Source organism: Phalangium opilio, unplaced genomic scaffold (genome assembly GCF_054372755.1).
Source record: "Phalangium opilio isolate 3A_F unplaced genomic scaffold, DU_Popi_V2 ptg000024l_1, whole genome shotgun sequence".
NCBI lineage: Eukaryota > Metazoa > Arthropoda > Arachnida > Opiliones > Phalangiidae > Phalangium > Phalangium opilio.
The window spans coordinates 2,748,867-2,762,258 of NW_028324155.1; the positions used below are offsets into that span (position 1 = coordinate 2,748,867).

Here is a 13,392-nt window from a genome sequence, read left to right on the forward strand (position 1 = left end):
AATAATTAGGAATTAATTACCAACCTTCGCGATCCATGAACGAGTGTTCCAACGTCCGTTGAAGATTTGAATTTAGCCTGAAAATATAGACTAATCTAGGAAAATAATTAGGAATTAATTACCAACCTTCGCGATCCATGAACGAGTGTTTCAACGTCGACCAAGCACAACTGGCAACCATCCGACTTTTTCATATACTTCGGGCTTTGTGACTGAGTCTGAGAATGGAGCATGAATCCCTTACAGCAATCCCTAGGACGCATCCTTTCCCCCATTTTCGGCGTTATTACACATTTTTCCTAACAACGAAAAATGTGTAATAATGCCGAAAATGTGTAATAACGCCGAAAATGGGGGAAAGGATGAGGCGTCATAGAGTTTGATGTATGACTTGTTATTTTCATGCCCCTCTCACTTAAGGCGAATATTTCTTAACTGAATATAATTCAAAACACATTATTAAGCGATAATAATTAGTTTAATTAATTTTAACCTCGGTTTTTTTGGGCGGGATATTGTTGACATTGTTTCAAAATGTAGGATATAGTTATAATTGTAATTTTTAGACCGTTAGAATGGTTTTCACGTTTTATTTAATTAGGCTTATATTAATTAATAAGATATTTATTTTGCAGTAGTTTAAGCTAATGAATCGAGTGTCGATATGAAAATAGTATGAAATTAAGTAGGTGAAAAAATATCATTGTACGACTTCAAAATAAATTTTCATTTCGACTTCCTGACCCTAAAATTAGTGAGGAAAATATTTTTTCTTCTTAAATTACTTTCATTACGAGACGTAATTAACGAAAAACGTAAAAATTAAATCCAGCGAATCGTAACCTTGCAAACCGTTAACGTATGAAGTATTTACGGGTGTAACACTAGGTTGAAAGCTGAAATCGAAGACCACTTTTACAAAATTTAGTTTTTCGGTTATTTTTGGTTTCAAATTGTAATTACCTTAATTACTTAAGGAAGTGCATCAACTATGAATGTTTAATTATGCAATTAAACGTCCAAAAAGACAGCTTATACCACCAGTTAATATTTCGTCTTTCAAACATATTTTTGGCATTAAAATAGCAATAAATTTAAATGAAACTATCCGATTCTGACGTAAAAAACTGTTAGTAATCGAATAAAAGTAATCGCAAGATCCTAATACTAGCGGTTGATTAGTTGTTCCACTGATTACGGTGATCCCGATTTTTAAGTTCAACGTAACTGATTTAAATTCTACTTGTGATCGATTCCTGCATGGTGTCCCCATGTTTTTACTGCCATTTTGAAGAACTTGAAAAGCCCTATTCGCCTGATTCTGGTCCAACTACTGACTCTATCTTAAAGCGGTTAATTGCATTGAATTCGGTGTTAAAAACTATACAAATTGGCGTCAAGATATTTTCAAAATATTCATATAATTGGCAAAATTCGATTTCCAGCTTTCGGCGATCGGTGGTCGATAGTTCGGAAATTGCTAGTCCTACGCTCTCGAAAGTGAAATTAATCTGATTTTTCAAACTTGAATTAAACTTTTATTAACAATCTATTAAATTTAATAAAGGGCGAAATTGAAATTAAAAAATCATTAGCAAAAATCAAAACACTGCAAGAAACAAAACTAACAAACAAACAATAGTAAAAATTAATTTTAAATTACACTGGTGACTGATAACAAAAATCAAAACTGAATTGATTTTATACTTTAAACCACGTATAGTAGAAATGATAGGCTTTACAATTAAAAAAAAATAGTAAATACTGAATTAATAAATAAATTGGAGAGCCACACTAGAGCTTGCTTGGTAGAAGTGCGCAAACTGAAGTTTACAATGCTTTGAGGGAGCCAGGGAGGCCAGAGACTGTATCATTTAATCTAGCTTCACAGTTAGGTTGAACTTAAAAATGGGGATCACCCTAATTAGTGGAACAACTAATCAACCGCTAGTATTAGGATCTTGCGATTACTTTTATTCGATTACTAACAGTTTTTTACGTCAGAATCGGATAGTTTCATTTAAATATTTTGCTATTTTAGTGCCAAAAATATGTTTGAAAGACGAAATATTAACTGGTATAAGCTGTCTTTTTGGACGTTTAATTACATAAATAATTAACTGTTAATTGTGGAGATCTGAAATTAACACCATTGGGATCAGAAGACTCGAAGTATTCAGTGTTGATGCATTTCCTTAAACAATTAAGCTAATTACAATTAGAAACCAAAAATAACCGAAAAACGAAATTTTGTAAAAGTGGTCTTCGACTTCAGCTTTCATCCTAGTGTTACACCCGTAAATACTTCATACGTTTGCAAGGTTAAGTTTCGCTGGATTTAATTTTTACGTTTTTTGTTTTACGTCTCGTAATCAAAGTAATTTAAGAGGAAAAAAACTATTTTCTCTGACTAATTTTGGGGTCAGGAATTCGAAGAAACATTTTTTCAAAGTCGTACAATGATATTTCTCGCCTACTTAATTTTATAGTATTTTGCATATCGCCATTCGATTCATTAGCTTAAACTACTGCAAAATAAATATCCTATTAATAAATATGAAAGAATGAATGCGTTTATTTTGAAATCCTATAATACAACATGACGAAGTCACTTTTTAAGGTAGTACAGGATTATTTATACAGGTATAAATCATTTCACCCTAAATTTATAAACAAAAATTAAAATACAAAAATAAAAGTATATAAAAATAAAATAAAATTAGAAATTACAATGGTTCACAGATCTTATCCCTTTTGTTTTTGATATCATTCTAATATAAATCGTTAATTGTATTGGAAACTCTAAGGTTTTTATACTGGTGTTTAAAATGTTGTATATGCGGATCAAATATATTTAAATCATCAAAGTATGGGAGTTCCTTATAGCCGTATTTTGCATTCGAGTCATGGGGCTTAAAAGTAATATTTGTGAAATGCCTATTTTAAAAACTCTGAGTTACGAAATTTCTTACATGGTACCTTAAATCTAACCCTCTCCATCAATTGTTTACAGTCAATATGGTTTGTAATTAGTTTCAATAAAAAACTTAAGTCTAGAAAGGTGAAACGATTTTTGATGGTTGCCAGATTTTGGCCTTTTAAAATTTTTAAGAAGTCATACTGCCCACTTTTAAGAAACTTCTCATATAGCAGCTGAATAAACTTCCGTTGGATACGTTCTATTGTAAGTAGGAGATATTTACTACACCCTGTCCATATTTTGGAAGTATATTCAACTTTAGAGCGTATTAGTGTCATATAGAGTTTTTTAAAAACATTTTCGGACTTCAGGCCTGTAGCAACTTTTAAGATGGCATTCAGGCACTTTTGACAGTTACTCTTAACACTCGAGACATGAAGATTAAAGTCTAATTAAAATAAGTGAGGGTGAAAAACCGTTCTAACGGTCTTAAAATCACAATTATAACTCCATACTACACTATAAAACGTAATTAACAATAGTCAGCCCAAAAAAAAACCCTAGGTTAAAATTAATTAAACTAACTTTTAACGCCTAATAATCATAATGTGTTTTGAATTATAGTCAGTTAAGAAAACTTCGCCTTTAGTAAGAAGGGGGCATGAAAATAACCAGTCTTACGGCAATATCTGTAACGCTTCCTCCTTTCCCCACATTTTTCGGCGTTATTACAGATTTTTCCTAACCGCGAAAAATGTGTAATAACGCCGAAAAATCTGTAATAACCCCGAAAAATGGGGGAAAGGATGGCGGCTCATAGGGATTGCTGTATGACTGGTTTGCATGGCCCCCTCGCACTAAAGGCGAAGATTACTCTTAACTGACTATAATTCAAAACACATTACCTATAAGGCGTTAAAAATTAGTTTAATTAATTTTAACCTAGGTTTTTTGGCGGCATATTGTTAATTATGTTTTAATGTGTAGTATAGAGTTATAATTGTGATTTTTAGACCGTTAGAACGGTTTTTCACTTTTACTTATTTTAATTAGGCTTATATTAATTAATAATTAGTAGGATATTTATTTTGGGGTAGTTTTTGCAACCTTTAGTTTTTCCAATTAAAATTTTCAATATTAATTTACTTCGTTGTTTTCTTTTATAAAAGGACTGCTACTTCATGGATTTTTAAAAAATTTATTTATAACTTTAAAATAATGGGAGCTTTCGGACCGTGGTCCTTCTTCAGCCGATACAATTTCTAATTTAATTTCCTATCTCTTTTATTAATTACATTTTTGCACCATAATGTACCCTAGTTTTTTCTCTGATTTATTTTTTAATTTTTTATTTTTTATTTAATTTTGAATACCCCCCCCCACCCGTTTATGTTTACATTTCCCTTATCTAAATTTAACTCCCCTCTATCCCTTTTTAAAAATCCATGAAGTAGCAGTCCTTTTATAAAAGAAAACAACGAAGTTTAGATCAACCATGGAACGAAAATTTAACATATACGACAATATTAATTTAATTTACTAAGAAACAGTACAATTTAAAATCAAAAATTTATAAAAATTTACTTCATATTAGGGATGCACCGATATATAGGCCTATCTTTTTCATATCGGTATCGGCCAATATTGGCTCCATGCAAACCGATATTTCCGGGGAAACTTGACAAGATATAAGGTATACTCAATGAATACTAATTGAAACACATCACACAAATTTATTCCCACAATTTAACATTTCCCTTTAAAAATGCAAGGTTTTCCACAATCTCAGTTTTATCCCGTTGTTCACGACTATGAGAAAGTAATTTCCCTAGTTTTTCATACCTCCCACAAACAATCCTCAACGGCCATAAATGAAGAGGAAGTATATTAAAAAAATTAAATATTATGTAAAAGTAAGAGGGTAGTGTTACAGATATCTATATTGCACATGACGCGCGTTGAACTTTTAAAAAACATTTAAATACTATATCCACAAGGGCCATGAATGACACCAAATCTGTGCCTTAAAACGCGGACATCAGCAAGAATGACCCTTTCAAGGATTATCACGTAAATGATCACGAACCTTATGTCCAATTTCAATTAGCGTAAATTGAAATATAAGCAACTTTGGTTTTGTTCTATCAGAGGTGGTTCCGATTCGGACAAACTCGCAACTATTCAAGGTTCTAATGTACATTGACCTTTTAGAAAATATTTAAATATTATATCCTCAACCGCCATAAATTAATTAAAAAAAATTAAATATTATATAAAAGTAAGAGGGTACTGTTCCTGATATCTATATTGCACGTCACACTATAGAATGGTACAAGATGCTTTTGCAAATCTATTTAGTAGAGAAACAATATTTTAAAAATTGAAATATAAGCAACTTTGGTTTTGTTCTATCAGAGGTGGTTTTGGCGAACTTCGGAAGTCGTCTTTGGCTTAGTTAATGGTCTGGGCTTGAAAATTGTTGGATCAATACTTTTCTTAAAGCAATTACAATGTTATAAATGCACTAAAATAGTTTATGGTTTTTGTTAAACGAAACTATTTTATACATAATTAATGATTATTGCTGTATTTTTAATGAAAATAGTCATCACTTTAATAATTCAGTTTTTAATTCTACTATTCATACACCAATTATTGTTGTTAGTAATAATTGAAAACAAGTAAGAACACGAGTTACAGACATTTTTAATATACATGTATTTTATGAATACTACATTTCACATTTAGTGATTTATATTAAACTCAGTACGAATCAAAGCGAAGAGGGGAGGCGGTAAAAAAAGTCATTCTTTGAGTAACTTCTATAATTTGTAAATATCACAAAAATAATTGAACTGTTTTTAAATCGTACCTTTTTGAAACGTTATGATTGATTATACCTGTAAAAAAAAACAAAGCAGATCGGATGTTGTTAACATGGAAAATATAACGTTTAAAAAAAGTCAGTCTTTGAGTAACTTCTATAATTTGTAAATATCACAAAAATAATTGGTGAACTGTTTTTAAATCGTACCTTTTTGAAAATTAATAAATGATTAGAACTGTAAAAAACATAAAAAACAAAGAAAATATTACGTTTAAAAAAAACTGTCATTCTTTGAGTAACTTCTATAATTTTGAAACATCACAAAAATAATTGGAGAATTTCATTTAAAATCGTACCTTTTTGAAACGTAATAAATGATTATAACTTTAAAAAAACATAAGGCATATCGGATGTTGTTAACAAGGAAAATATTACGTTTGAAGAAACTGTCATTCTTTGAGTAACTTCTATAATTTTGAAATATCACAAAAATAATTGGTGAATATTTTTTCAAACCCAACCTTTAGGAAACGTAATAAATTATTATAACTATAAAAAACATAAAGCAGATCCGACGTTAAAATTTCATTCCTTGAGTAACTTCTATAATTATGAATTAGCACAAAAATAATTCGTGAAAATGTATTTTGTTATAAAATCCTTACCTTTTCAAACCCTTCATGGGATTAGGAGATTCAGCTTTTAAGATTTAATTGCAACCTTTGGAATACAGCCCAAAAGTTAACGATTTTTAGGATGAAAATTAAAAATTATTTTAGGATAAAAAAAGGAATCGGGCTTTTAGAACATTACATCATGCTTTAAACTAGATGGAAATATTTTAATATGGTAAGTAAGCTAAAATTTCATTTCTTTAAGCAAATAGTCATAAAATTAATAATTACAGTTTTTAATGTTACTATTCAAACAACATTTATCGTTATTATGATAATAATAATAATAATTGCCAACAATCAGGAACATTGATATTAAGAAAGCATTTAATATTTCGCGCTTTAATCTTGGTATGAATAAAGTAAAGGTGGCGCCATCCTCTTAAACCTTCTTCAACAAAAAACCCTCAAAGTTTTAAACGTATAGATTTGTCCACGCAACGGGAGATTTGTCCACGCACCGGGAGATTTGTCCACGCACCGGGATATTTGTCCACGCAACGGGAGATTTGTCCACGCACCGGGAGATGTCCACGCACCGGAAGATTTGTCCACGCACCGGGAGATTTTTCCACGCAACGGGAGATTTGTCCACGCAACGGGAGATTTGTCCACGCAACGGGAGATGTCCACGCACCGGGAGATGTCCACGCACCGGGAGATTTGTCCACGCACCGGGAGATTTGTCCACGCAACGGGAGATTTGTCCACGCAACGGAAGATTTGTCCACGCACCGGGAGATGTCCACGCAACGGGAGATTTGTCCACGCACCGGGAGATGTCCACGCACCGGGAGATTTGTCCACGCACCGGGAGATTTGTCCACGCAACGGGAGATTTGTCCACGCAACGGAAGATTTGTCCACGCACCGGGAGATGTCCACGCACCGGGAGATGTCCACGCAACGGGAGATTTGTCCACGCACCGGGAGATGTCCACGCACCGGGAGATTTGTCCACGCACCGGGAGATTTGTCCACGCAACGGGAGATTTGTCCACGCACCGGGAGATTTGTCCACGCACCGGGAGATTTGTCCACGCAACGGGAGATTTGTCCACGCACCGGGAGATGTCCACGCAACGGGAGATTTGTCCACGCAACGGGAGATTTGTCCACGCAACGGGAGATTTGTCCACGCACCGGGAGATTTGTCCACGCAACGGGAGATGTCCACGCACCGGGAGATTTGTCCACGCACCGGGAGATGTCCACGCACCGGGAGATTTGTCCACGCAACGGGAGATTTGTCCACGCAACGGGAGATTTGTCCACGCAACGGGAGATTTGTCCACGCAACGGGAGATTTGTCCACGCACCGGGAGATGTCCACGCACCGGGAGATTTGTCCACGCACCGGGAGATTTGTCCACGCAACGGGAGATTTGTCCACGCAAGGGGAGATATGTCCACGCAACGGGAGATTTGTCCACGCACCGGGAGATGTCCACGCACCGGGAGATTTGTCCACGCACCGGGAGATTTGTCCACGCAACGGGAGATTTGTCCACGCAGCGGGAGATTTGTCCACGCACCGGGAGATTTGTCCACGCACCGGGAGATTTGTCCACGCAACGGGAGATTTGTCCACGCAACGGGAGATTTGTCCACGCAACGGGAGATTTGTCCACGCACCGGGAGATTTGTCCACGCACCGGGAGATATCCACGCACCGGGAGATTTGTCCACGCACCGGGAGATTTGTCCACGCAACGGGAGATTTGTCCACGCAACGGGAGATTTGTCCACGCACCGGGAGATTTGTCCACGCACCGGAAGATTTGTCCAGGCACCGGGAGATGTCCACGCACCGGGAGATTTGTCCACGCACCGGGAGATGTCCGCGCACCGGGAGATTTGTCCACGCACCGGGAGATTTGGGTGGGGCATTTCTTAGGAGTTTTCCTACTACCATATGTTTTTAACCAATCATATTGCAGGGGGCGTCATTTTGGAAGTAACGATCCAGCCAGCCGGCTCGTTACTTCCAAATGGTTTTGGCTTTGGAAGAAACGGTCTTTGGAAGTAATGGGCTTTGACCAATTTGTCTAGCCCAGTCACGTGCTCTTGCCGACCAATAGATGACAGTCATATTTTCCCAATTATTTTTATCAGAATTGTGAAGCCGTTAGGCTTAGTATTATTTGTTTTATGAATAACAATAACATCTCGTGGTGATTTTAACTTTTTAATCGCTATAATTAGATTATAACGCAGTGATTCAATTTGCGAAGTAACATTTTTGATATTAAGATTTCTCAGTGCCAAAATTTATAAACCGGAAGGTAAAATTGAGCGGGTTTTCGCTAGGACTTGGCTTCAAAATATTAAAGGGGCATTGGAAATAGGTGTATAGCAGGGAAGACAACTATCATCAATTTTATCTCGCTTACTTTGCGGTTTTATTTCGTGACACGGACCAAGCAGCTTTAGGCCACCAAGAATTGGATTACCTTGTGATTAATTACGCCGGATCCATCCTTCGCTGCGCTAAACAATCATCCCCATCCATTTTTTGACAATTGATTCAACTTATTAAAACTGAAATCTATTTGATGTTAACGGACAACTAATGAAGAAACCTCAAATGTGTTTAAGAAAAGGATTCACCAAACTATGTCATCTATTTTACCCTTTACACCACCAGTGGTAAAACGATTATTGGGATGGAAAAAAAGTGAAGGTGAAGATAAGTGGAGTGAAAAGGCGGTCAAAAGTCTTGTAAAGAAACTAAAGAAAACCGGTGGTTTAGAGGAACTTGAAAAGTCTATAACAACTCAAGACCCTAACACAAAGTGCATAACAATTCCAAGGTAAGACAACATTTTTTTGCTGTGTTTTTTTATAATATATAAGGAGATGAATCACTAGAATTAAAGATTATGGCTATTCCCTAAAATTTCGTCCTTTTAAACTGTTTTAAGTCTGTTAAAATGTTGAAATTAATATCAGCTTCAGTGAAATGTATTTGGTATATTTAAAATGTCTCAAAGAGACGGGATAGAAACTAGCCAGTGGGTCCTAGGTTTTGAACCCATGGCTATTAATAAGCCAAACGCGTAGGCCTAGACAGAGGGGAAGGAAGGGGTTAGAAGGAAAATCCCCTTTAAAACCAAGCGTAACCGACTGCTTCATATTTTTTAACTAAGGATATACAAGATTTCCAGACAGTTAGGGCCGCGATACTAATAATATAGACATGTAGTTTTGTCTGGTAAATTCATTTCCCCTTTCCTCTCCCCGTCTGGATCGCCCGCCGTCTCATTCCCTTTGATAGAAATCCAAAGGGGTAAGAAAACGGTGGTGATTTTTTGGGGGGTTTTACCTTCAAGCTTAGAGCTATGCTACAAGTATCAGACCACGATGGCTTGCTATTATTGACAGTTTGAAACTAAATATAAGCCGTTGATGGTCACTCTATATAATTACCACTCTTTTTTTAAACAAGCTTAACTTGTTGGCAAGGCTTACAAATAAAGTTTGGCCAAAAATAAGTTAACCACCTCTAGATTTAGAAGGGAAGTTTTTTTGAAATAAGATATGGCTTCTCGATATTCATAATTAAGTCAATTTCGACTTGAAACGCGTTAGGAATACTTGGGATAGTTAATAGATTCAGTGAGAAAGTTTTTTCCGCTCAATTCCCTTTCCATCCATCCCCTCTCCCGCGTTAGTTCCTGTGTCTGTGTTGTCGTTATAGCGGGATTATGGCTGGGAAGTAGACCAATGAACACGGAGAGAGGGCCCGCGTCTCTGTTTCCGCGGCGGCGTGTGAAGGGATTTTTCGGGGCCAGCCGGAGAGAGAGCGCGGAATATCGCGGGAAGTGGAGAAGGGTTAAAATATAACGGGGTTGTAGGGCTGATATCTAGGTCAAGCTCAAATGGTGAGGCGCGGAATGTGTTACGGGATAGCCATTAAAAGTGGGTCAAGCGTTAATTATCAACCTTGAACTTGATTAGACCCGGAACAAAACCCAATGAACCCCTAATAAGCTTTTAATTGCTAAAATAGTAGAATTATGGCATAGTGAAAAAAATGTAAACAAAGAAGTTTGCCCCGATTGTTTTTACATACAGATCATTGGATGGGCGATTGCAAGTCTCCCATCGTAAAGGGTTACCACACGTGATCTACTGTCGACTTTGGCGCTTCCCTGATTTGCAAAACCATCATGAATTGCGTGCCATAGACAATTGCGAATTTGCGTTTAACTTAAAACGAGACGAAGTTTGTATTAACCCATACCATTATTTGCGCATCGAAACTCCAGCCCTGCCTCCCATCTTGGTACCGCGACAGGCTGGGGGATCCGTTCCCACCCAGCTGCCGCCTTTGGATGACTTCAGTACGTCTGTACCAGATAATACAGAGTTCCCGGTTGTTAGTTTAGAGAATCAAAACTTCCCCTTGACAGGTATGAAAATCTCGCATTATGCCAGTTGACATGGAGGATTCATACCACTTACACCAGGAGGCCGGGCTACGTGTAGGACAGAAACCGTAACCTTTTGTCCTCCACGTAGCCCGTCCTCCTGGTGTAAATGGTATGAATACTCCATGTGTGTAAACTATCTATACAATAGAGTAATCTCGGTAGAGAGGGGAAAAACCAGTTTATCCCTCCCTTTAGACGCGCTTTTGTAAGAGGGAATACTGAGCGCGCTTGTTAGGGGGGATGACACGGAGCATGGAGAGTAGTATCGGCGCTACGTACAGCAACGTCACTCCCTTCTATCTCCAAGCTACGTGTCATCCCCCCTAACAAGCGCGCTCAGTATTCCCTCTTACAAAAGCGCGCCTAAAGGGAGGGATAAACTGGTTTTTCCCCTCTCTACCGAGATTACGCTATGGAGTGACGTTGCAATACGTAGCGCTGACATTACTCTATAAATTTGTAGAAACCCCACCCCCTGGCTACATGAGTGAAGATGGAGAGAACCAAGACCAAAATGGAACTGACAGCATGGGTATTGTCAATTAATCCTTAAACATTTTCAGGTTTTTAATTCCATTTAATTCGCTTTTAATTTGTAATTTAACAGACACGGCCAATATGCCATCACCCAGCCCACCTTTAGATGTACAGCCTGTTACTTACACTGAACCAGCTTTCTGGTGTTCAATATCCTACTACGAATTAAACACGAGAGTAGGAGAAACCTTCCACGCATCTCAACCTTCATTGACAGTGGACGGTTTCACTGATCCTTCCAGTTCAGAACGTTTTTGCTTGGGACTTTTGTCCAACGTCAATAGAAATCCGGTTGTAGAACAAACGAGGAGACACATTGGTAACGGAATGTGTTCCTGATGAGGTTAATTCACCTTATAATGTCTTTAATAATTACAGGAAGGGGAGTCCGGCTGTATTACATTGGTGGGGAAGTGTTTGCCGAGTGTTTGAGTGACAGTAGCATATTTGTACAAAGCCCCAATTGCAACCAAAGATACGGATGGCATCCAGCTACTGTTTGTAAAATTCCTCCAGGTACATTACCCCGACCGAGTCTTTGCCCTTAAAGTGGAAGCTGATTTGGATGTTTCCTCTCCTTTAGGATGCAACTTAAAAATCTTCAACAATCAAGAGTTTGCCGCGCTTTTGGCGCAGTCAGTTAGCCAAGGTTTCGAAGCGGTTTACCAGCTGACTAGAATGTGCACCATAAGAATGAGTTTTGTGAAAGGTTGGGGTGCGGAATACCGACGCCAGACTGTCACTTCTACACCTTGTTGGATTGAGCTACATCTAAATGGACCTTTGCAGTGGCTGGATAGAGTTTTAACCCAAATGGGATCACCCAGAATTCCTTGCAGCTCCATGTCATAAACGAAAGAAATTTAAAAGAGACAAAACGAATCCATAAAATGTTTAAAAACCAAAATCCTCAATCCCCCCTTCCCCTTTTTCTCTCAATCAACAAAATGACAAAACCAAACCTTATCTTCTCCTAATTAAATTTTAATTAAGAAATAGTGGCAACACGATTAAATTTTTTAATTAATTACAATTATCTATAGTTGAAATTTTTTTTCAGAGAGTATGGCTTTACTGTTTGTTATTTTTTTTTTTTTATTTTGTCAGAGAGGCAAAATGTTACTCAGTGCATCTTTTTATTATTATTATTATTATTATAATTTTTTTTTTGAAAACCAAAACATCTTTGTAATTTGAGATGAGATAAAAAAAAAAAATATTTTAGGAGTAATTTCGAGAGTTAGTTCGATAGCGTATTTTTAAGAAAAATGGTAAGATGATGATAAACATGATGATGAAATTAAAAAGTGAATATTTTATTTGGGTTTTTATTGAATAAAGATGTTTTAAATTCATTAATGTGATTATTTTTTGTCTTGGTTTATTAGTCGCTAATGATGCAATCAGATTTATACTTTTTTATAGTAGAGAGGAATGGGACGATAAGGGGATGAAGGGCGGGAAAAGTATTTTAGTTATCCTATAGGTCAATAGATGGCGCTATCTTGCCGCTGGAAAATCATTTCTGTTTAAGGCGCGGAATTCAAATCCAAAATGACCGTGATATCCAGGAACATTTGGAGAAGATTCTTTTCCATCGTTTGGCTAAATGTTTAAAACTACCTTCGAACGTTAAGGAATTTGGAACAGTTTTTATTATAACTTTTAATTTATAGACTAGTCTAAACATCTTATGTATTTATTTATTGGTAGATGGACTTTCAAAAATCGTGAACTAGGCCTATATAAAAAAAATTAATCTAGGTCTAGGCCTACATCCGACCAAATAACGACGTCAGTGTAGTTTATTGTCAGGCCCTTGGTGAGGTAAGTTAGTCAATACCAGTTCAAACTGAACTGCTAGCCTTCTCTTTGTAGTCTAATTTCTCGTCGATGATCTGGCAACACTGGGGAACCTTTAGTAAAGCCATTAATCTATGTTGTATAGATTCATGGAAGTCAGGGAAAATGACTTTCGACTGTCAGAGAAAGTCTGGA

At 36.6% G+C, this 13,392-nt stretch overlaps 2 protein-coding genes across 2 annotated transcripts; one reads left to right on the forward strand and one right to left on the reverse strand.

Annotated features, from left to right (window-relative positions):
• Window positions 1-5,550: 5,550 nt before the first annotated feature.
• LOC149692149 (uncharacterized) lies at window positions 5,551-8,468 on the reverse strand. The gene is made up of 4 exons (XM_089867827.1): window positions 6,653-8,468; window positions 6,413-6,467; window positions 6,104-6,214; window positions 5,551-5,982 (listed from the first exon to the last, which is right to left on the reverse strand). Exon 1 carries the CDS (start codon window positions 8,334-8,336, stop codon window positions 6,837-6,839), a length of 1,500 nt encoding a protein of 499 aa, XP_089723953.1. The 5' UTR covers window positions 8,337-8,468; the 3' UTR covers window positions 5,551-5,982; window positions 6,104-6,214; window positions 6,413-6,467; window positions 6,653-6,836.
• A 38-nt stretch (window positions 8,469-8,506) lies between these two features.
• On the forward strand, window positions 8,507-12,749 carry Smox (Smad on X protein). The gene is made up of 6 exons (XM_089867834.1): window positions 8,507-9,234; window positions 10,499-10,836; window positions 11,321-11,389; window positions 11,465-11,713; window positions 11,773-11,910; window positions 11,978-12,749. The coding sequence occupies exons 1-6, from the start codon at window positions 9,038-9,040 to the stop codon at window positions 12,244-12,246; spliced, it is 1,260 nt and encodes a 419-aa protein (XP_089723960.1). The 5' UTR covers window positions 8,507-9,037; the 3' UTR covers window positions 12,247-12,749.
• The last annotated feature ends 643 nt before the right edge of the window (window positions 12,750-13,392 follow it).